Here is a 25,963-nt window from a genome sequence, read left to right on the forward strand (position 1 = left end):
CGCGGCGCCAACGTCGAAATGGCGCCGTTTATGTCTGCGACGAATATACAATGATTTTTTGAGATTTTCCGACGAATTCACCTTTTAGTGTTTTTTCGCCTATTAAAACTCCCGTTAAAAAATATTAACTAAAATCGGTTGGAGAAAACTGCACCATAAAAAAGTTAATTTAAAGATTTTAACGTTAAATTATTGTTGCGTTTTCGTTTTTAAATTAATATTTTTTGAATAGCTCATTTTATCCATTTTAAAACATTTAAATATTGTTAACTTTTTTTGAATTAATTTGGTGCAAAAAGCCCTCAATGGATAAAATTAAAATTTGTAAACAATAATTTGAGTTTGTCAAAACGTTTGTATATAAAGACTGGATTTAACTCCCCAGGGAATAGGGAAATATCACATACTACGAATACCAAAAAAATATGTGAAATGGATGTAGAAAAATAAATTGTATTTTCAGTATCAATTGGATTTTGTAAAGAAATGGTTTCATACATAATCAAATTGTTAAATACATTTCTACCAAAACGCGACATTTGACGTCAAGATTAGTGACGATGTTCTGTATCAATTTAAATGGTCACAAGCAATGTTCAAAATTTAACCGAATCGTGACGAGTTAGGGGCGTGGCCAATGCAATGGATCGTTTTTGAGGGAATTTAAAATGATACATTTAAGAATATGTATTGTGTTCCTTAGAAATGCAAAAAAAAAAATTCTTACGCGACAGTATTTCATAAACCCTTTTTAAATTTAAAATTGGAAAAAAAATAATCGTGAAATTTTCTTTTTATTTAGATTAACATATTACAACAGTGATGGATATATCAAAGTCTAGGCATTTAGAGGTTTCAGGTCTTTAACTAGACAAAAATCAACAGATGGAAGAATTATAAAAATACAGATTTTCAAACGTAGGGAGAATTATAAATGTTACATAATGTGTAAAGTGGCCACTTAAACCAGCCAATGACATGAAATACGCCCTTTAAATACCTACACTCCTATATTCCCTTTTCTAAAATGTTCTCCATCTTTGTCGTAATACGTTCATCTTAATTTGTGAGATCACCAGCATGCTGGCACTGGGGGATAAGTGAGTAACAATATGCCTTTCATCGATCGATTTAAAGAAAACGGTACTCAAACGAAGCAAACCATCACGCCGTTTCCGCATAGGGGTAGGTAGAGATGATCGATGGCCATATAACGTTGCCTTTGCCTACAGACATCGCTTCCTCTACTGGATAAATCTTTTTATGCTCGCTCTCCGATTATTTCGACTTTTGACATATTCATCTTCAAGTATTTGATAGATTTGGTAGAACCATGTCTTTCTAGGTCATCTTCATTTTCTGCATCCATCAATATTCACACAGCAAATCCTTTTTTGGCCGTTATTTTGCTGTCCATTTGCTCTACATGTCCAAATCATTTGGTTTGCAGTATACTATATTTTGTTGTTTTATATTCTCTGTGTACTGTGAAGTACAATAAAGTATTACGTAGAGCTAATACAAAAAGATTACTATTCACCACCGTTAAGCTCCGTAAGATTTTATATTTTGGCCATGTGTTGAGAGATGATAAATATGCCATACTTCTGCTTGTCATGAACAGGAAGATCGAGGCACGTAGAGGGGTTGGAGGAAAACTGCCTTCCTGGCTTCGAAACATCCGAGCATGGACCAGGATTAGAACCGTGGAGGAGCTGTTTCGCACTGCTAAGGATAGGGAAGTTTTCTCTTTCTCCCAGGTGGTCATTAACGTCGGGAGACCCAACATGACACGTAAAGAAGAAGAAAAGCCAATATGTAAAAAGCAGAAAATGCCGCTAATTTCGATAAAAATAAAATAAAACCACTGAACTCCGTTCGCTAATCCATTACAATAGTAATATAACCGTAATATTATATTGCATTTAGGGGCTATTACGGTTTTATACGAGGCATATCCAGAAAGTAAGAGTACTCAATTTGGGTATTTTATTTTAAAAAAATATAAAAAATACAAATTAAATAAAATTCATTAATAAAATAAATAAAAGCTCAATCAACCGCCGCCTGTGTAACACTTCAAGATTTAATAATTTTATTATAAGAATTCCAGATCAAATATAGCTAAATCCTAATACGAAAGATCAATTAGTAAACGCCACCTCCCTATATGTGTTTCTGACATGCGTTTTGTACGTTTCTCGTGGAAGAATACCAAACAAATGTATGTTCTTCACATTTCCGGTCAATCTTATGGACCCTTTTGCGAAAGGAGGGCCGTATTTACAGGGATTGTAGAGACTTAAAGCTGTATTATTTGGATCAGTAAATAGGTCAGAGAATAGATCAGGTGTTGACTCGCAAATATTGTATTGTGTGATATACAATATCGTGTTTGTGTCCGGTCAGATAAAGAATACAGTGATCCACACCACCTTTCATATTTTAATCTACGACCTGAAACTACATAAAATTTATTTTTTGATGGATTATTTTTAATAGTTTTTAGTTCATTGAGAAGATTATTATAATTTTTTACACCTTTGAAGACAAAGCTATTTTGACAACGATTTGTGTGGAATTTAGGAATTTTAATATTATGTTGGTATCTAAGTGACTTATTCATCTCAAATTGTTTTATTTTTTCTTTTTTTATAAATTTGTGTAATAGAATTTATTTTATTAATAGTGTCTACTGTATGAACCTTTCATATTTTATATAGACTTTGCGTATTGAATGTTAATTAATAAAAACAGTGTAAAAATACTCCCAAACACATAAAAAAAATTTGAATATTTAATTTTTATTAAATAGGTACCTAGAATAGTTTTTTCATTGTTAAATATTAAAAGTAAAAAGTGATAGATTATAAAATTCTGATATGAAAAGTCAGCTTTATTTAAGTTAATTGTTAGTGATTTGTGAATGAATAAAAACTTTTATTCTCAATCTACCGCCCCTGAAAAGCTCTGAAATTTTAGAATGGAAAGAACCTTAATGATTTCTTATCTGGTCAAAGCTTCGAGGAAACCAATGTCGCCAAAGAGGAAATTTCTTTAGAAGCCTTTCTTTTCCCACATTTCTGTCATTATTCCGTTAATGACGGGAATTACTTTTGCCGTGGAAGCTTCCTTTTTTGTTCGAGCCACTAAACTTGTTAGAGAAAGGTTAAATTGAGTACCATTCCAGTCGGAATATTTATCCACAACTTCTGTTTGAACGCTTTAACTTTAAGTCATTTAACTAGTTTTCCACTGAGTTAAATTTGCCGGCAATTTTTATCATTGTTGTTTAATAACTTTTCTTTAGTCTCAAATCACAAAACCACCAGAGAACACCCATTTGTATTTTAACAAAATAATAAACTTAAAATTAACAAAAAAACAACAGAGATGGAGAATACCTTAAATAAGGGAATATGGAAGTCAAGGCATTTACAGGGCTTATGACCTGTCTTTGGCTGGTTTAAGTGGCCACTTTACATTCAAAATAGAGTAAAATAATACAATTAAAACTAAAGAATAGTAATTTACTTTAATATATTTTAAATATAAGAAAAAATAAATAATAGACACATATATAAATAGTGTGTGCTCATAAATGTAATCAAAACAAGATAAAAAATAAATGAAACAAAGTAAAGTAAATCGAGAATTTCAATTCATATCTACAGAAAAAAAAAAAATAATAATAAGAAAATTAAAAGTACATATTAAAATTAAGATCTAAAAAATGTAAATGAAATAAGAAAGTAATACTTGTACATTTATTTGGTATATTTATCACCTCCTCTCTATGATTTCCGAGTGGAGTTTCTCGCTTCTATCCGCGGCCCTGTTATAGGTCCTGTCGGATAAACAGATCAAGTGGCTTTCAAAAAAAATTTCAAGGCTTTTAAAAAATTTTGTAATCATTGCGGAGAATTGATCATGTCCAATCAATTTAATCCCAGTCCAAGAAGAATTGAGTCCCCCTTTTTTCAATTCAATGAAGTACATATTATGTAAATCTGGACTACCTTCTTTCAGCACAAATATGCTAAGGCTACAAGATTATAGAAAAATCCTTCGGGCGGCTTTTTTTTTTTTTTTCGCACCACAACAGGCCAGGAGGCCCAATTACAGTGGCGAATTACATATCACAGAACACCCAGGCTTGAGAAAAATCACTTTTTTTTTGTGTTCTCACCGGGAATCGAACCCGGAACCTTCCGTGCGTGAGTCAAGCGTCTTGACCGCTACACCACGGAGGCCGCCTTTTCTCGTTCAGCAACGAGCAACTTTTCCGTGTATTTGAGCGCCGCCAAGGAGTCTTATGACCTCATATACGGTGTGCGGTATGTAGTGAACAAGCTGGGATACTTATCAGTCTCATCTTCAGGAACGTCTTTTCATTCATAAAGCATTTAAAATACATCATTTTTTTAATAAACGTATTTTAAAACAACCTTTTTAAACACAATTTTCATATGTTCAATACTGTTTGTTAAAATATATCCGATTTGAATCAAATTGGGGCGGGGGCTGCGGTATGGCGTAGGCGCTCTTAGGGTCGCTTTCAGGAATTTCATGCATACCAAAACAGGAAGAATTCACTGGGGAATAAACAGTGAAATAGGAAATTCAGGCAAAGCATTCAACATTTATTTTGTTTGATCACCAAAACAAATTGCTATAAATAAATCCTAATTTAATTACATGAAATTATTGACCTACATTCCTTAATTAATTTACATGGTTTTTTTGTAAAAAATAAATATTTGCGTTTTTATGATTTACCCAAATATTAAAATTTTAAGGGACCATTTTCAACGAGTTGTACAAAACTCACGATAAGAAAATGGAAACCAGGTTGTAGTAGAGCGGGGTGCAAACCTTCGACCTATGCTTCGTGAGTCCACGACACTAGCCACTAAACCACAACCCGATTCATTAAAAAAAGCACCTTTCTTGTAATGTGAACGTAAACATCTAGTATTAAAAAAAATGGATGTTCTAAGATTGATTATTATAATTCCCCCTTTCGAACCCAGCGATGCATAGGACACTGTATTGATAAATTAAATGCAGCGTAGTTAAACCATTTTGTACATGAATGTAATGTGATCAGGCTATCTTCACCCTTTTAAGCTCTCAAAAATCAATAGTTGTCTATGTGATGACGAGACACTCCAAGATGTCCCTCATTTGTTGATGCATTGTCCCATTTTCATCTCAGAGCAAATACAGCTAGAGACGCGATGCATAAGTCTGGATGAAGATCTAGAAGATATCGTAACATTAATAAGTCATTAAGACTTATGGCATGAGGTAATATCATACACGGTAAAAATAGTAAAGGTAATTGCTGAAATAATTAAAAATAGGACCCAAAATGCCGAACGCTCTCAAAGTGGAGCGGAAGGTCTGCTGATGTCTGTCAATAGTCCGGCTTCTCCTGAATGAGTTTTCTGTGTTTTCTTATTCTTAAAGCAAATGCGGAGAAGTTCCTTAAGAAGGCCACAGCCGATTATCCCACCAGATCCTCACACTATAGTCAGAGTAATTAGAAGGAACATACCTTTTGCATTTTATGTAAGCTTTGTACATAATAGGCAAGGCAGAAAATAAGTAACTCCTGTATAAATAAAATATTCTTAAAATGTGATCAGTTTTACGCTTCAGTTACCAGTCCAGTAATAATTAAATATTGCAGACCGAGAAGCTTTATAAAATCTATATTTAACATCCATTCTATAAGGAATCGAACTCAGTAATTCAAGAATACGGCAAACAAGTCAACTACCACACAACAAAGTGGACACATCTCCACTTAATTTCTACGCATAACTGTATTCTTTATCCGCCTGAATAAATATAAATTTTGTTACCAATAGCAAAAATTGTACAGACAAAATAGTTTTTTTTTAAAAACGAATTAAATATTAATTTATCCATTAATGGACGTGGATTTTTCCTTAATTTATCATCAAATTAGCTTACCTATATACTAATATTTCTCCATTTCAATAATCAAACATGATTTTAATCTTATTAACCGTCGTAATATATTTATTTGGTCGGATATATTTGAAAACCAAAAGTACTCATACATCATTATACCGACGCGACGCTGGAAAAAAAAGTTGACAAGTGGCATGTACCAACTTTACAGAAGAGTCAATCAAAGTTTTTGTTTTTTTTTAAATTAATAAAAACATCTTATACACACGTATTATTAAGAAATGATTTCCACACAGTTAAAATACAAATTTAAAATACGAGATTCGTTATCAACTAATGAAAAATAATCTTCAATTGGCTCTTTCGTAAAGTTGCTACATGTCAAATTGATTTTAAAATAAAACATTTTGTAATTTTTTACCACCTACGAGTTTTATATAATAACTCTTCTAGTTTCAGGTATTCTAAATTGAAATTTTAAAATTATTAAACTGAAGTTTTGTTTATATTAATACCTGATGATGGGTAATTCAGAGTACCTGAAACGAGCAGTGCTATTTTATTAAACTCCTTTGTGGATTAAATTGTTTTATTTGAAATAAATTTAAAAAAAATTTCCACGACATATCGCTTGGTATTTTTTTCTTTTCCAGTGTTGATGTGTTTGAAAAATTCTAGTACAATTAATTTGTTTTAATTGAACAGTGGGTAACTTTAAAAATAACATAAATAAATCTTGATTTTCTCAAATTTACGTGTTAGGTCATCAGTGTTTACACTTAGGTGCAAATATATGCCGCCAATACAACCTCTGCATAACACCTATTTTCCTCTACGGTTGCGAATCGTGGTACTTTGCTAGGGCTCAAAACATTAAAATATTGACTTTTAAGAATAGGTGTCTCATAATAGGTCGCCATATACTACGGATACCTCCTGAGAGCTTTGACCAAGCTTGCCTACTTTACAAGGCATCAGGTTCTCGGAGTCCCGGACGTCCACTACTGACTGTTCATCGGCAGCCTTTGGCTTGAGAACTTTGGGACGAGAATCTGACTTGAGAGGACGCACATGAGCTAGCAGCCGATAGAGATGCATAAAGGCTTTCTGTGGACGCCATATGCTCCAACTAGGGAGCGGACATAGAATAATGACATATATGTAAACGTCTATAAATAGGTATTATGGTACATGTATATATTGTATATACAAAGTTAAGCTTTTTCTCTTATCGATGCATATAAGGTAATAAAGGGCAGCACCGGATGGTAAGGTAAAACCGGATACGGGATATCGTGATGAATATTTAACGTGGGTGAATTTCAGAATTCAATTTTTTGGCCATGAAAAAGGCAAGCTGAATATTTCCAAACATTAATAATGACTATGCTTACTACTTTCTTAGTTGGTAAAATAATCATACATATAACCCTTTCTTTAGTATATTTATGTGTGTTAACCAACCCTGATAGATATGTCTGATAACCCCGAAGTGTGGCACCCGTGAAAAAGTTTTCTGAAACAGTGTGATTTGTTGAATAATTACATTATTTATTTTTATTACAGTTATAAGTAGACAGTTTGCTTGCCCACCGCATTCCGCACATACACCGCACCTGAGGACATAAGTCTCCTTGGAGGAGCCACATTCACGGAAAAATTACTCGTTGAACGAGAAAAACTGCCCGAAACAGCTCTCAGTAATCTGATTGCAGTAAAGTGGTGTTTACAGTTCTGCTGTTTACCTTTATGTATATACAGCCAACTAACGAGTTTTGAGGGGCTATAGATAAAAAACGGTACAACTTAGAGAAACGCGATTTATTTCCTTCAAATTAGTGAAAAGACAAAATTTTTACCATGCTGTATTTTGAAAATTATGTCAACAAGATAGTAGTCGTTAGCAACAATGCATTGAATGAAATCTCTAAAGTTTTCGCATGATTTTTTACATTTTTGAAAATTATGAAAATGAAAATTTTGTTCATTTACAGTTCCCGAGAAATGAAAACGGGCCTCGTCGCTGAAGCATTTCATGACAGCGATATAAGTGGTTTGCGTAATCAATGACACTCAGTTCTTCGACAATTAACAGAAATATGAAACGACTAATCTGCACAAAAAACTCTCCTCAATGAGCGGTTTGACATTCCTAAAAGAACGGCGTGCTTCCAAGCTGAGCGTTTTGGTGACCGCTCAATTGCTGTTCTAACCAACTGCACATTTTTGCGAGTTCTAACCGTTCTGGTTGCTTCGCGTCCACCCTTTTTTAGGGTATTTCCAGTATCTTCCAATTGTCGAATCCAAAATTTGATCATGATAGCAGATGTTATGGAAACGGCGCGCAAAATGCCGAAGTCCTTTGCATAGCGATCACTGAATCGTTATTTTCGTAAAACGCGCGCACAACGAAACTTTGATGAACTGCAGTTTAAATCATTGTAACAGATAAAAACAAAACAATGGTGGAAACACAATTAGATCTTTTGCATCTGCCTATCCTTATCTCAGCCTAGCAGTGACCTCTTAAAACTCGTCAGTCGGCTCCGCGGCACCCCGTGCTCCAGTTTGTGGTGTGGGGGCTGATGTCCACCTACACATATACACTTGTATACAACATAATGAGCTAATAAGGGTAACCTTTTCTCCTCAGGAGTATCTGTCGCGAGGAGTGGCCTCTCCCAGAGCAGCAGTACTACTACTCCATGGCTCTCATGGCGCTCCAGTTTGTGGTGCCATTAGGTGTATTGGTATTCACCTACACACGCATAGCGATAGCAGTATGGGGTGAAAGACCACCAGGAGAAGCAGAAAACTCCAGGGATAAAAGGATGGCAAAATCGAAACGAAAGGTAAGAATCTCAATTTTTTTAAATGCAATTTCCCAATCAAAAGTGTTTTATGCGCGTTTTATGAAGAAACGTTTGATTATTCAAAATAAAAATACTGCGAATATTAAAACAGTTGTGAAAAAATAATCTTTAGTAAAATTTTTGAAACACTCATACATAAAAACAACAATAACAAATTGATAATGATATAAAAAATCCTCGTCATTTCTCTATTCGACCCCAGTGGAGCATAGAACGCTGTATTGGTACTCCGATCACAACGTATTTGAAACAGCTTTATTGCGAGGAAGGTAAGTTGATGTGTGATCTGTCTTACGCTTCATGTGCCATTCCAGAGACCACCTAATATTTCAGTGTAGAACTATATTTAAAACTTGTATATCACATATCCTACCAGGAATCAAACCCGGAGTCATAATCATGATAAACGAAAGAGTCAAGCACTACACTACAAGGTAGACTTATCTCTTGAATTCCTTTTCAGGATTTTTACATATTTAGTCAAAAACACTCGTACATCACTGCTATTCCGAACGCTCTAGCACCCGTAGAAAACTTATTTTGTATGTAAACACTTGAGATGAAAACTTTTTCTAAGGTCGCAAGAGCATTTGGAAAAGGGCATAAAGGGAATAAAAACTAAACAAATAAATATAAATCAACTTGTTCAAATGGAACCTTTAAAATTTATTCATTAGTTAGCAACTAATTTTATTGTAGGCAAAGAACTAAAACTTGAAATAAATTGTAATTAACATGCACAGGGCACCAGAATATCAGAACAATACCAAATATCCCAAAACAAGGCAAGGATAATCAAGACTAATAAATCAGGGACTGAAATTATACAATAAACTACCATATAAAACTAAACAAAAGACTCAGACTAACGTTTCAAAAAGTGTAAAAATATAATTAACAACCACTCTTTCATCGTTACTCTTTATTTTATCATTCCCAACCTTCTACCATTGCTTTTTTTGCTATAGTAGGCTGGGGAGGTTGCGGGGCGTCTATCACGAAGCCTCGAATAAATGTACAAAATGATACTTCGATGTCCTAACTTTCCCATTTGAGACATTGTTTCAATTTTTACGGGACATTAGAGATTTTTTTAAAAGAGGCATTGACACATTTCTGGTCATGAGATTACAAGAGGAGATCCCAGCAGAATGCTCGTGCGTGGTTTTCTTGTAATTTGAATTATTCAATACCAAAAACACGTACGACTTTTGCCCAGAGGAATGCCTTTTTTGTGACCCCGTGAGTGTTTTATGTCCTAGATAAATATATTAAGTTCTCCAAAACGAAAGTCATTTTAAGGAGAAATGAACAAGTTTGGAATTCGTCTAAGGGAAAAGAAAACTACTGCGAGGTAATGCATAGATTGTTTATACTGTTAGGCGCGTTGTCCGGATGTTCATGATTTAATTTTTATTTTCGCTATTGTTTAAAAATATGCATGCTTTCACTTTCCATTACGTTGTATCCCAACACAACACAGGAGTTTTGGCCTGATTGAGTTAGGGATACGTTATTTTTTTTTTTATATCCATGTATATTTTTTTTTTCAGTAATAAATTTTATGAATGGTGCTTGGTTTTTTAATTCTGCATAAATCTACTTTTATACATCTAGTAAATGTTATAAGTGTAACTCTTCAATTAAAGAGACTAACTCTTGTGCTTGGAGAGTGACTTACACTGTTGTAATTATTTATTTATTAGAGTTTATATAATTTTAAATATTCGAGTACATGAGAAAAAAAACATGGGATAAATAAAGAAAAACAGAAAATAATAAAACATTCACACTAATTAAAATTTAATGCAGTTTTTACACGTGTTTAAAATTTTTTTTTGATGTGCGTTAAATTTATTTATGGATATATTAGTTTTAATAGTTTTTAGTTCATTGAGGAGATTATTGTAATTTTTGACACCTTTAAAGACAAAGCTATTTTGACCATGACTTGTGTGGAATTTAGGGATTTTAATATTGTTTTTGTATCTGAGTGACCTTTTCATCTCAAATCCTTTTATTTTTTCTTCTTTATAAATTTGTAAAATGGAATTTATTTTATAAATAGTGTCCACTGTATGAACTTTAAATAATGAACAATTGAATTTGTATGAATAAAACAAAATAAAAAATGTTCTATCGGAGTGTGGGAATTACAGAGCTATCAGTCTTCTGAGCGCTGTCGGCAAAATGTATGGAAGAATACTGATAGAAAGAGTAAGAAACGTGACCAAGGAGAAAGTTTGGGATGTACAGAGTGGATTTATGAATGGTAGAGGATGTATGGATCAAATATTTGCATTACGCAATATGACAGAAAAGTTTTTGGCGAAAAACCAGAAGCTTTTTTGCGCTTTTGTTGATTTGCAAAAAGCATTTGATCGAGTTGATAGGAAAAAATTATGGATGGTTCTATCGGAGTATGGAGTGAGTGACAACCTTGTCCGCGCTATTGCTTCCTTGTACAAAGATAGTGTAGCGTGTGTAAGGGTAAATGGGTCATTAACTTCCTGGTTTGACATCCCTAAAGGAGTCAAACAGGGATGTGTAATGTCACCGTGGTTATTCAACATATACATGGATAAATGTATGAGAGAATTGAAAAGTATGGATGTGGGAGCGAAAATGAGTAATCTTACTGTCAGTTGCCTTCTGTACGCCGATGACGCAGTCCTCCTAGCTGACAGCGAAGAGGAACTGCAATCCTTGGTTACAAAGGTTTACGAAGTGTGCAAGGAGAGTGATTTGCTAATGAATGTGCAAAAGTCGAACGTCATGGTCTTTGAAAGAAATGTAACTATGACTGAATGTAAGATTGTAGTAAATGGAGATAGTTTGAAACAGGTCGAAGAATTTGTATATCTGGGTAGTATGTTTACTAGAGATGGAAATATGGACAAGGATATTGAAAGGAGGGTTAGTGCCGGTAACAGAGTTAATGGTGCCTTAAAGTCTGTCGTAGCAAATAAGTGTTTATCGCAAGAGGCTAAATTAGCAGTTCATAATGGAGTTCTGGTACCAACCCTAATGTATGGAAGCGAAGCTTGGAGTTGGAAAAAAAGGGACGAAAGTAGACTGAATGCTGTTGAAATGCGATCCCTCAGGCGAATGTGCGGAAAAACAATGTATGATAGGTGCCCTAATGTCGAAATTAGAGCAGAATGCAAGGCTGAGTTAAGCATTATCGACAAAATTAAGAAAGGTCTTTTGCGATGGTTCGGTCATGTGGAGCGAATGAATGATGAAAGAACGGCTAAAAAGATTTATGATGCGAATGTGTCTGGTTGTAGAAGTCGAGGAAGGCCGAGAAAGACATGGCATGATCAAGTACAACAAATTCTTGAAAGTGGTCATGTGAAAAGTCGGAATAATCGACGTGCGTGCATGAGAAGATGTATGAATGTGAAGGAAGCAAAGGAAGTGTGCCAGGACAGAGTGGTGTGGCGTTCTATCCTCTCTGCCTACCCCTCTGGGGAAATGGCGTGATGGTTAGTTAGTTAGTTAGTTAGTCTATCGTTATATTTGAGGAAAAGCGTTAAACAATTTGTAAAACATCTTTGTCTTTCCCAATGAAAATAAAACAATCTAAATATTGTTAGTTAACTTCTGAAAGAGGATTTTTTGCGTAATAATGGATTTTAATTATATTTATCACAATAATTCTAAGAAGGACAGCAAAACTCCAAAGCCGATTGTCAACTTATTGTATAAAAGTAATTAAGAATAAAGGTAAAGGTAAAGGTAAATGAACTCAAAGGTAAAATATTTATGTGTCAAGTTTTAAAGAAAAAGAAAAAAAAATCGTTGATATTTTAAAGAATATTCTTTTAAAATTTTTCATTTACCTCGCTAAATATCAAAGGGAAATTTAAGTTATTGGACATTTAAGATATTAAACATAACATACATTGAAAGAATTGTTTTCTTTTAATGAAAACTTTTGATATACCCAGATTATAAAAACAATAAAACGCTTTGCACTTACAGGCAATATACTTTTATTTTTTTTTTTTTTTTTTTTTATTTATTGGGGATATCAACAGTAATACATGTAACAAAAATATAACAAATAACATATACAGAGAATAAAACCAATGACAGATATCCACAGAAATACATTAAATACACGTACAATACATACTAGTGTGTTTGTATGAGTGTAAGTGAGTGAGAGGGTGGGTGAGTGGGTGTTATATTGGAATGAGGGTGTCAAGTGTCGAAAATATAAATATAAAATATTAAGAATTAGAGATAAAATTTAATAAAATAAAATAAGATAAAATAAGACTTTATTATTGAAACTAAATATAAGACAAAAAAGTATGTTTTAAGACGCGCATATTAAATGTTATTTTTTTACAATCAAATGGATCAATAAGAGGAAAGTTCAAATTATATTCACTAGCAAAACGTATAAGTGGAGAGTTCTGGGCATAGTTAGTACGAACTGTTGGCACATGAAATAGAGAGCTCGACGTGTGACGGGTGCGGTAGCCGGGGACATTTAATGATAACTCCGACAAAAGAGCCGGACTATCAAGGCGTCCACTGAGTATGTCATGAAGCACCCCTATGTCCAACAGTAGATGGCGATCTTCTAAAGTAAGCAAGCGGTGTTTTTTGCAGGAAGACATATAATTGAGATCGGTATACCTGCATCTCCAGTTAAGATGTCTAAGAAATGTGCATTGAATTTTCTCAAACTTTTCTTGACGTGACATATTTTGGAGACCAAACAGAAGAGGCATACTCGAGCAAACTGCGAACACGAGCAAAGTAGACCATTTTAATACACGCGATATCTTTAAATACCTGACATGAACGAAGTACAAAACCAAGGTTTCTATGTGCACGGGTCAGTATGTCATCGAAGTGATTCTCAAATGTAAGTTTGCTATCAAGAACAACACCCAGATCGCGTACGGTATCAACTCTCTGAACAGGTCTCTGAACTTAACTATAGAAGCACTATATCTGAATTATGCCATTTATATAAATTATGATAGAATAAAAATGAGTCTTTTCACTTATCTCAAAAATTAATTTTAATGTCCCTGATTTTGCGTGACAAGAAATAAATATTGATTCCATTTGCTAGTATGTAACACTAACTGTGCACAAAACTTTTTCCTCTAAAGTTCTTGCTTAAACCATAAAGATTTTTTTTCATCTATTGATATATTTAACATGCCCCTTAATTGGTTTAAAAATAAATGAAGACTCATTCAATCTGGCTGCGATACGCTTCCACTTGTTTTTGATGATGCTCACGCTTACACATAACTGAACACTTACTCCCACACAAATACACACAAACACACCCTTTTGCTGTACCATAATTTAATATTTATGATTTTTATTTAGAAACTTTCCTGGTCTGTCTTAAAACCGTGTCTTTATTATAGCATTTAATCATTGTTGACTATATGTTTCTGTAAATAAATAAATAAATAAAAACTGTTTTTAGACAAAAGAATTTTACAGTTTCCAGTATTTAGAGACAATCATCGAGGTGACAAAAGCGCATTCTACCACCCTAACCTTAAAGTTATTTATTTATTTGACTTTTTGTACATAATGTTATTTGTACATTGGCGGGCTTATTGCCAAACGGCAATTTCTTCCGACCAACCAATAAAATAAAAGTTTTATTTTTATAATTCAAGTTACAGAACATATTCAATAGAAAAAAAAAAGATTAAAAAGTTAAAAATATATAAAAATAGAAATAAACGTATTTGTTTATAAATTACCTTAAATTAAAACTATTACTCAATGGGAAAAAGGAAAAAAGAGGAAAGAGGAAAAAATAAAGGAGGAGAGATTAAGGAAGAGAAAGGAGATGTTTCTTCAGACGTGATTTAAACAGAGATAATGTAGTAACATTTTTGATGGTGGATGGAAGATGATTCCACAGTCGAGCCGCATGGACACTATATGAGTTAGAGAAGAAAGAAGATTTGTGTATCTGTATTAAGAGAGTGCCTTGAGAATGAGAACGAAGAGGTAAACCATGAACTGATAAGCGTTGAAATTTTTCACGCAGGTATATAGGAGCGTTAGGACTATGAAGTACATTGAACAGAAGTGAGAGTTATCTATTTTATAAGATAAGAAATGCGATCTCTCAGGCGAATGTGTGGTAAAACGATGCATTATCATATTGTATATACACCTATTGGTGCACAAACATCGAGATTCATGAACTATGCAAGGCTGAGACAGGCATTATCGACAGAATCAAGAAACGGGTGCTGAGTTGGTTCGGACATGTAGAGCGAATAAACAGCGAAAGAACGGCTAGAAAGGTCAACGAAGCGAATGTTGATGGAATCTTTCAAATACTTGAAGATGGACGTGTCAAGTGTAGCAATAGTCGGCGTGCGCGAGTGAGAAGATGAATGAATGTAGAGAAAGCGAGGTCTGTATTCAAAGACAGTGGGATGTGGCGTTTTATTCTCTCTGCCTACCCTTACGGGGAAACGGCGTGATGGTTTGTTAGTTGCTGTTTGTGTTACATATGTATTTCCTTCACCGTGAGTTTAATAAGTCTAGAAAAAGGATAAATATTTTTTCACAATTTTTCAGGGTTTTGTAGGGTATTTTTCATAATTTCCTCCCTATCTTATCATTCCCGCCTGCTGACAAGCCCCTAAAATAGAGGCTTAGCGAGTTGTTTCCTTAAAAATGTTTTTTCATAGCGTCGGTGAACCTAAAATAATTAATTTTTATTCCTGGAGTTTGTGGTGTATTTTTCACAACTTTGTTTCCATATCCCGTATTTCCTACCCGCTGACGAGTCTCTAAAATAGCGGTTTAGTGGGTTTTTCATTTAAATATTTTTTTTTATTTCATCGACGAGCTTAAATTTACTTATCTATATTCCTTCGTTAATTATATTTACGAAGGCTTTTCTGTCCACAGTAAATGTTTGAATATTGTTCTTATTTGCCAATATTGACCTAGCCCCTGAAGTGTAAGACTGATTACCTTACCTGCCATGTAACAAACAAACATATGATCCATAGATCCTTAGAATTGATTTGTCAATGCACGGCCCTATGCACCACTATGATTTTTGAAAGATTAAGATGATTCAAATATTGTCCTTATTTCTTACTTGTGATGTCATTTTTCCCTCCTCGTTTTTTAACTGGGTTGATCATCATAGAACTAAATAAAATAAATAAAAAACTAAAAATCTGTTTATTTTTGTGTTCAGCGCGTGTTTACGAATAATTAGTTAAATACGGTTGAATTTAAAAAATAGTGAGAACTAATTTGGGTATGTACCAAGTTAAACTAAAACTATTTGAATAACTGATTAAACTTTATAATTTGATTGTAGTTGTTGTAAAGTCTAAGGCTACTGAGTTTCTGTATCTTTGTTCTATGAAGACGCCACAAAAAGTATTGAGAAACTTAAGTTTGGTTTTTGAGAATACACAACCTTATTTTACAGCAATATCGAGTAGTCTGAGAAAGCGGTTTGGTGAGTTTATCAAAGTATCAAAGGCACTGCATCAAAGTTTCATAGAATCGATCCGTGCATTGACCAGTATAATATCAATTGTAAAAAAATTAACTTATTTCAATTCAATTAAATTCAACTAAATTCAAATAATATATTTGAAATAATAATTACAAACTAAAATTTAATTCGTCCATATTTTAAAAAGACAAAAAATATAAAAAGAGACTCTTGTCGAAATAGTAGGAGAATCCTGCTCCGGCAAACCTCTTCAGATGGAGACAGATCAAAATCTAGAGCAATGGTGTTCAGCATAGTGGTAGCCCTTCCAACGGCAGGTTGGTCTTGTATATTGGAATATGAAACAATCTATGCTGTCGCTGTTTTAGGTATAGGGAACACATAATCCAATGCTCCTCATAATCTCAAAATTATCGATCATTCCGCGAAATAATTGATAAAAATGTGTAGTCAAATACACATTCCTTCTAGTCTCGTATCTTGCGCATTTGTACAAATATACAAATAAGTCAACGTTTGAAAATTAATTATGACATTAAATAGTTGAATACGCAACTGATAAACGGATGGTATTAGGTAATGATATAATGATATGATATAATAAGCGAGAGGAAATTTCATAGACAGAAGAGCCATAAATGCGTATGGAGAGAGGACCAGGGCGTATATACTCCCTCGCATAGTAAAGAGACTCCCGGACGAAATAAAGAATAGTGATATGAATAAAAACAAAGTAAAATTGGTTTTAAAAATCTTTTTCTTAAATTCTAAGTTTAGTCTGTAAAAAAAATAAATAAAATATAAAAAAATGAGGAAACCAAACAATTTAAAACAGGGTCAAAAAAAGTGTTTGTTTATTATTTTTCATATATTTCGTTATCAAAAAAGACTTGATTTATTTGTATTTAATTTTTTTAAAACTTTTATTTTATTGTTATTTTTAAGATTTAAAAAAAAATATTTTAAGTAAACATTATTATATTGTGTTACAAAAATGTTTAAAAAGAGAAATCCCTGCAAAAAAACTGCTTTTGCAGTTTGGCGGGAATTGAAAAAAATGTTTAGAATTTAAAAAAGAAAAATAAATAAGAAAAATAAAATAAAAAAAAATATGTTAAGCTACAAAATCGAAAAAAAGAACTAGTGTCAGAATAACGTCCAAAATCATCCAAAAGTGATATTCTTACTTTGAAAATCCGTTTTTTTATTTTTTTTATTTTTTTTATTTTTTTAATATTTTTTATATGGGAGTTGCATTATTTTTTACCTTTCTTATAATATACTAGTTTTATGTCAAAAATAGGATTTTTCTTCTATTATATTACTTTATTTTAGTTAACTGTTGGTATCAGAAAGGATATTCTAATGTGGACCAATCAGATACTTTTCAGCATTTGCTCATGTGGAGAGGAAACCACTCAAAACTCTTCAAGAGAAGGCCTGTTGACAGTAGTCAATACGCCTTCCGTTCCACGAGAAGAGTGTTCGGCATTTTGTTCCCTACTTTGGTTTATTTTACCAATTGCCTGCACTATATTGATCATGTATGATACTACGTTTCGTGTGAGTTATTTGTTACCTATCACCGGTGGAATGCCACAAAAATCTTCACCCAGGCTTCTGCATCGCGCCTCCAGTTGTTGTCTTTGAAAGCTGAAAAAGGGGCAATGCATCAATAGGCAATGGACATCTTAAAGAGTTTCATCGTCGCATAGGCAGCTGTCGATTTCGGAGAGCTTGAAGCGATGCAGGTAGCTCATGAACCCACCATGACCCATAAGAATCTGGGTGAGCTCGTATCCAGCTTTCTGCATTCTCCTGAATTCGTAGGCATAAAAAATTGTAGTTGTTGAAAATATTAGACCATGCAACTAAACTAAAAACAATGTAACACTGCTTTAAGATGCTTAACGTCAATACGTATGCCAAATAAAGATCAATATGTGGCTAACGTGATTACTATTTTACAAAAATGTGTTAATCCCGCAAAAGACGCTTTCTTTCCCCAAATTGCCGACAAGTTTTGTTTATTACAAACGCAATTGACGTTTTGTAATGAAAAGATTCACTTCGGAAATAAATTCTAAGTTATATTTAACGTTTGGTCACGATCACGAAGCTTTTATTTCAATTTCATCCCTTTTTTTACTCAACATTTTTCATCACAATTAAATATATACTATTGATAATTTACACTAAAAAAATGGATTTACACAAATTTTGTTTTGAAGAAACGTTGTTTAAAGCATTTTTGCGTTATTGTTTTTATATTAAGGTGTTATGTAAACACGTGTTTTCTCACTTTTTGTTAAATTTTTATGTTATATTTTTATAAATATAAAAATTTCAGCATCCCTTTTTTGTTCTATTAAGTACTTGTTTTATATCAAATTTAAAAGCCAAGCATAAATAATCATATTTTAAAAAATGAACCTGACGTATACAATAAATTATTTCAGTTTGAGACTGGTGAGGCTTGATTTGATCTTTATCTTTTTGTCATTTAAAATGGTTGTATTTCTTTTTAAAAACAAAAAAATAGATTTCACCCCTGCCGTTCTAATTTTTAACCTTAGTTTTTATTTGAGAATCGACGTACGAAAGTTTGGCCCAAACTTTAAAATATGTAATCTGACTGTCGAAAAGTAATTATATTTTAGTTGTCTTAAACCTTTATGTATATTTTTTAAACGAAATACATTTAAAAAATATGGTTTAAAAAAAAAAAACGTTTATCTGTTTCTTTTAATCGATTTAAAATGGTAAAATCGTATAATTTCTTCATGTTTCGTGCGTTTTAAATGACTTCACGCAGTTTTAAAGCATTTTTGGATAACATTATCCAAATTAGAGAAATCAATACATGACTATTTTTCCGTACATTATTTATAAACATATCTCTAACTAGAATATGTTATTTAAAGACATAAATGACTTGCTTTTCTTGATTTTGTTGAGTGTACTCTTGCTCAGATATACTCATTTTTCGTGAGTTTTAAAAGACGTAACGCATTTTCTTCACGCAGCATTAACGCATTTTTGCATAACATCATACAAATTAGAAACATTAATGAATAACCGTTTTTCTGTTCACTATTTTCCAAAAACATATCTCTAGTTGGGATATGTTAGGTAAACACATTAATAGCTTGCCTATGTTTCAAACTAACGAATTTACGAAGCAAAACTAACTCTGTGTAACAGTTGCAAGTTGTGATGTAGTATCGCCCTGTTCACGTCATAAATAAACTAGAATAGAACAACCGACTGACCAGAATTGCATAGTTCAAACCAGTGTTTTTTAACCTTTTCGAATACGTGACCCCTTTACGAGTTATCCGGTGACTCCCTAGGACCTCAATTTTATTATAATACTCGTATTTCAGTGATTTTAACGATGACGTATTAGATTTTTTTTAACGATGACGTATTAGATAATATGAATCATTTATCTGAATGGTGAAAAATAATAAGTTATTTTATAATATTTATAAGTATTAAGTAATTAGATTCTACAGAGGTAACAATAAAATAGTGTTTAATTACACTTTACACAATGAAGCTTTCGAATCAGTAAAATAATCAGTGATTTAGAAGTAACATTCGAACTGATGAACTTTCTTAAACATATTTCAAATGTCAGAGATAAAGGTATGAGAATATTAGGTTTCGTACTGAGAATGTCCAATAATTTTGATAGTATACAAACTCTTAAAACTATTTACATAATGTTTAGTTTTATGCTTTTTTTTTACTAAAAATAAGAATACATATATGATACATTTCAATTACAATCTACTTTTATAATAGTATAACTGTAATTTTCAAAAAAAAAAGACTAGCTCTTGTGCTTAGAGAGTGACATACACTGTTATATTTATTTAGTAATTTGAAGTAACATAATTTCGAAAAAAACATGAGAAAAAAAATAATATACGAAGTAAAAAGAAAAACAGAAAATAATAATACTAATTTTAAAAAATGCTGTTTTTACTCGGGTTCAATAAATTTTCTAAAATTTACTTTGATATTTTACTGATACATCAATTGATTTTAGTTATTTTTAGTTTATTAGGGAGATTATTGTAATTTTTATTGCTTTTAAAACAAAACTATTATGACCGTGACTTATGTGGAATTAAAGAATTTAGATATTATTTTGGTATCCAAGTGACTTGTTTATCTCAAATTAATTTAATTTATTTTGTAAATAGTTTCTATTGTATGAATTTTAAATAATTTATTAGGATTTTCCGTGTTGAATGTTAAGGATTTCTTCAAAACTTAAATAATTATTTTTTGTACTGGTTTAATATATTGGCATATGTACCACCCCCCGCAACAATGTTACTGTATAAAATAGTCAACTCTATTTGGTTACTTAAAAGCTGTACAATTTATAAGGTTTCATGTACTTCTAGATGATGTAGGTTTTGCAGTGCAGATGAGGAAACACCCATTCACATTTTATGTGAATGTCATGTTTTACATCATAAAAGGAGCCTCATCCTCGGCGGACCACTGTTTAAACCCGGGGATGTAAAAGAGCTCGCCCCTTACCAAAAAAACATTTTACTTTACGGATCTGAGCTTGCAGGGGGAGATTTAGCAAAATGTAAACTCTCGCCTTCCACACAGTAGCCAGGTTCTTTATAGACCTCGGCTTGGAGGGTGAGAACTATTCACGGGAACCCATCACAATAGATATTCGCAGTTCGCAGTGACGTCATGAGCTTGCATACCACTGACCACCACCACTAAAAATAAGAATAGGACTAAGGTTTCATGTACCACAAAGGCGTACAAGGCAACAAATGTCATTTCTGGAACAAAACTGCCGAACCAACGTCAATTATAATAATGTTATTTAAATTTATAATAATGGAATATTGTTGATATTTTCGACACATGTAATTAACAAATCAAAAAATGTCTGAAATCTCACTTTTTACTTTTAATTTACGTTAATCGTATTTAGTTTTCTCCTCATATACAAGTGTCTTTTGTCCCATTTCTTTATTTTTATTTTCCATTTAAATATTTGTTCCCCAATTTTTTTTTATTTATAAAATGTAATTTGTTTGTTTTATATCACGTGTACGTATGTAGTAGGTGTATTACTGCGTACGATAAAAACAGCGGTATTCTGTATAAAAATATATATATATGGACATATATTAATTAATTAATTAAGTACAACCGAAAATCACGGGTCTATATATTTTATAAAATTTGCTGCCGATGGCTTTAGGTGGCGAAAATTTAATTCACGATAAAATCGATATAACTTTCATTATTCGAATGCTGTAAAAATCACTTTGACTTTTTTGTATTTTGCTTACACTTCAATAATAGCTAGGGTTGAATTTTTTTTTACTACAGCTGTTATAATTTTTGAAATACATTTAATGATGTACCCACGTACTTTTACATGGTGTTTTACATGTAAGCATAACGTAATTCAATACTGTAATTTTTTTAAATTAAATAAGTACCTACATATTGACTTTTTATAGAATAAAAATTTGAATGTCGATTTTGTAGGTACAAAGAGAAAAGTAAAATATTATGAATATAACAGCGTTGGAGTGGGAAGCTTTTAATTACAGGGGGTCATTTGTCGCATCGTACTTATGTTTGTAATTCACGTATGAGAATTAACGATATCTACATTATTGGACATAAAAACTAAAAAAAAAATACATAAAATTATAAAATAATATAATTAGGTAAGTATTTGCGTTTCTAAAATAGAACTATGATTTATTTGACGAATTCTCAAAAAATAATTAGGCACATCCTTCAAAAGTATTGTATTTTTATTAAAGTACAGGACCTAACTTGAATAATTGTTTTTTAATTTTAACTTACTTTCGACCGCAACCCCCCAAGTAAGGCTTTGCGCCTTCTTTGGGGGTCGCGACCGACAGGGTAAAAAACACTGGTTTAAACCGCATATCCCCAACCTTTTTAGGACAAGTATAACAAACAACCAGCTCCTTTTTTATGTAATATCTACACCAATCAGCGTCTTTTGCGTGATGCGTTAAAATAAAAACTGTAAAATCTGAGAAAAAATAAGGAAATCAGTCATATTATAACAGAGATAAAGCAAATATTAGAGAAGGAAATATAGAAGTCTAGGATAAATATCAAACGCATAAATAAAGGTTACAGCTTTTTAACTTGACAACAATCAATAGCTGTAAAAATCGAAGAAATATGGATGTTCAAACATAGGCAGAATGATCAATGTTATACATTGTAAAATGGCCACTAAACCACCCAGTGATAGGTCAAAATCACCGTTGTTATATGTTGATGTTCTAAAATGTTTTGAATACGGTTGATTTTTTATTTTTGGCGGCCGAAACATTTTTTATTTTGAATCTTAAAATAGGCACACATAAATATATTCTAATGTGTGCTCTAATAATATCAAAGAACATTTATTTTATCATTACACTAAACAGTACTGAACGTGTATTCAAGAAACATTTTTTTGTCGTGGTGAAGGAATGCACCCTCAACGTATTTACTCTCATCAGGGGCGAAATCATATTTCCTCAGTTGAGAACCAGAGCTTTCAGCTGTACATACTTTGCAGAGCGTAGAAAAACAATGGTCCTACGTGATATCATGTCTTTATGCTTCAGCGCTTGCGAGAAAAAGCTCACGTTCTCTTCGGAAGAAAAAAAAATAGATTTATTGGTCTAGTAATTTCAGTTTTGTCAGAAAATCTAAATTAGAAAAAGCAACTTCGATGGCACTTTATTGGGTTACGCAATTGAAAATAGCAATAATGATAAACATTATAAAATTCTTACTTTCAAAGGAGAAAAAATATTTTAATTTATTTAATGAAACGCAGATAAGGCTTAAACAATAAAGAGATGCCAACAAAATAAATAAAAAGGATTACGAACAATAAAAGGTTGCAGTTATTCCTCCTACACTATACATTTTTTTAACCAAGACTTAGTACGGAGGAGCAGAACAAGGAGAAGATCCTGGAGGGATCACGTCGATATAATGGACAGCTACAGAATCCCCTAAACCGTAACCCATGAAATCTCAGCTGGTCGCCGTCTGTCTCGAAGACCACCAAATAGATGGAATAACAGCTGGAACTCAACGTCTCAAAAATCACCCTCTAGCCAATAACTGATCAACCTATCTAAACAGAGAAAAAGAAGCGTGGTTAATCGGTTGTTGGTAAGTCTTGACTACTCTTGGTCTTGGCAAAATAACGTGAAAAGGTTGCTCTGTACAAACTGTTACAGGATAGCCGACATGATATTTCGTTTTTTTATTTTTATTTTTTATTATTAAGTGTTTTTTTAAACATTTTTTTTTGCACCACAACAGGCCAGGAGGCCTAATTACAGTGGTGAATTACATCACAGAGCACCCAGGCTTGAGAAAAATGACATTTTATTTTTGTGTTCTCACCGGGAATCGAACCCGGAACCTTCCGTGCGTGAGTCAAGCGTCTTGACCACTACACCACGGAGGCCGCCGAGGTCATATAGAGGTCATATGTAATGTAAATAAATAAATATATACTTTTTATAAATGAAATAAATCGCTAAACACGAGGGTGAAAAAGAGAGGATATAGAAGGAAGTTATGAAAAATAAACCACAGCACCGAAACCATTTGAGAAATAAATATTTCTTGGATTTTTATCAACTGGCGAGAATCGAACCCGTGACGCTAGTTTCACAGTTAGCCGCCTAACAAACTGCGTCAAGGGGCTTGTCTAGTTAAAAAGATATTTTAAAAAACGTACGACGAAACTTACTAATGAATTCAATTTTTACAGTCTGTTAACAGTGATCAGAATTACCCTTCAAGTGCCAGGCTAGAAAAAAAGATATAAAGCAGCTTATGGAACCTCGGAAAATTAAATTTTCAAGTCCACTCTCACAGGAATCGAACTCGAGATCTCATGTATGGTAGGCGACCGCGTCAACTTTTCTCCATTTTTTTTTCGATTTCCTTTTCAGGATTACCCGAGAGAAGGCACTGAGTCGAAATCCTATTCCAGGTTCTATTTCATTTACAAAACTTTGTTTTTCATCCATCTGGATACAGACTGACTAACCATCGATAAATATTAATGTTTTTTTTTTTTTTTTTTTAAATTTATAAATCATATAACACAAAGTATTTTACAAGTATAATACGTTGAATTACATTCCCAAGAGTTACAAAAACTCAATTTGGGACATACATAATATTAGCATTTAGAAAATAACACAAATTGAGAACAACAAAGAAACAAAGCAAGTTTAGCACCTTTATAACTAAATATAGTCTGTTGCGAGCAGTCCCCGGCTACTTTTGAACTTTTTTCTCCTCGCGATTACTAAAATGCGTATACGTACGCTAAGGTGCTGTAAAAATCGTCCTGAAAAAGCGATGGTTTAACCTTTTACGGGTAAATAATGTTTTTATCTTAATCAATACTTGTTTAAAATGGCTGTTTTGAATTTTAATGTCAAAAACGTCTGATTATTATGTTACCAATTCGTGAGTTATTTCCTGTCTCTGTCCTGCTTAGTTAGTAAGGCGTTTAGTCAAAAGCGGAAGCAATATGCGAAAGGGAGTGACAAACTGAATAAAACTTAACGTACTACGTTTTTCTTGCCAAATTCGACGTAATATGACGCGACGACACTTGCTCCCCCGCTAGTCATTCCCTTTCCTTTGAAGACGACTTTTTAGCTCGGATGATTTGTATAAAAAATATATTAATATATTATATTGGGTAAACAAGCAGTATGTACAGAAATATTGACAACTTCTTTGTATATTTGTATGGGACGCTCATGAACACACCAAAATTGTTTACACTTAAGACAACAATTTAAATTAAGTTTAATATAATGAATGTAAAAAATAATAAATATTTGTTATATTAAAGTATTGCATATGCATAAAATAATGAAATTAATTAAATATCTGCTATTCTCAATATTTCTATGATTTATGACTGAAATTTACATACATTGTCATAAAAAATATCAGCCTCGGAAAATGTATTGTTTTATTGCTCGTATATTCTAGTTATTGTATATTGTTGTAACTGTCAATTATTTATTTGTATTTTTACTTTTTTGTGCACGGCACCTGCGTACATGCTTAAAAACTGCCTTCGACTTCTACGCTTTCGGTACCTACTCTAAAGATTAATGGTGTGGATACAGCGTTCAGTATTTCTGGAGTTTCCCTTACCTCTTTAAAGGTTTTTAACGCCTTGAAATGATTAAGAGCCTTCAAACCCGAAAAGTTCAGAACGTGCTCATAATCTATGGAAACTATCGATCAAAGAGAAATTGTATTTTAAAGATTTGATAAAACGGTTCATTAGCATAATATTAATAACCTTTTTTGATAAATAATATAAAATGATTTTGAAAAAAGTAAACAGAGGCTAGAATTTTAACCACATTGTATACGTTACGTAGCTGAAATATCTTTTAAAAAAAATTTACCTTAAAAATATTTATTTTAAACACGGGAAAGTTAAATCACAATCATCCATGAGCTCTATGGAAGTAGGAGATGGTTTATGTACGAGGGCCCTAGAGGTGATTTTTACGAAAATGACTATAAAAATCACTCATAGTAATAACAATGTAATATTAAA

At 32.6% G+C, this 25,963-nt stretch overlaps 1 protein-coding gene across 1 annotated transcript in view; it reads left to right on the forward strand.

Moving 5' to 3' along the window:
- LOC148281534 (RYamide receptor-like) overlaps positions 1-25,963 on the forward strand; it is a 188,694-nt gene that overhangs the window by 72,368 nt on the left and 90,363 nt on the right. Inside the window, exon 2 of the mRNA XM_088226575.1 lies at positions 8,597-8,795. Within this exon, the coding sequence (XP_088082701.1) occupies positions 8,597-8,795 (199 nt within the window). The remainder of the gene's footprint in view (positions 1-8,596; positions 8,796-25,963) is intronic.

The sequence above is a fragment of the Micrasema longulum genome, unplaced genomic scaffold (genome assembly GCF_059751315.1).
Source record: "Micrasema longulum isolate JH-2025_06_02 unplaced genomic scaffold, ASM5975131v1 h1tg000440l, whole genome shotgun sequence".
Taxonomy (NCBI): domain Eukaryota; kingdom Metazoa; phylum Arthropoda; class Insecta; order Trichoptera; family Brachycentridae; genus Micrasema; species Micrasema longulum.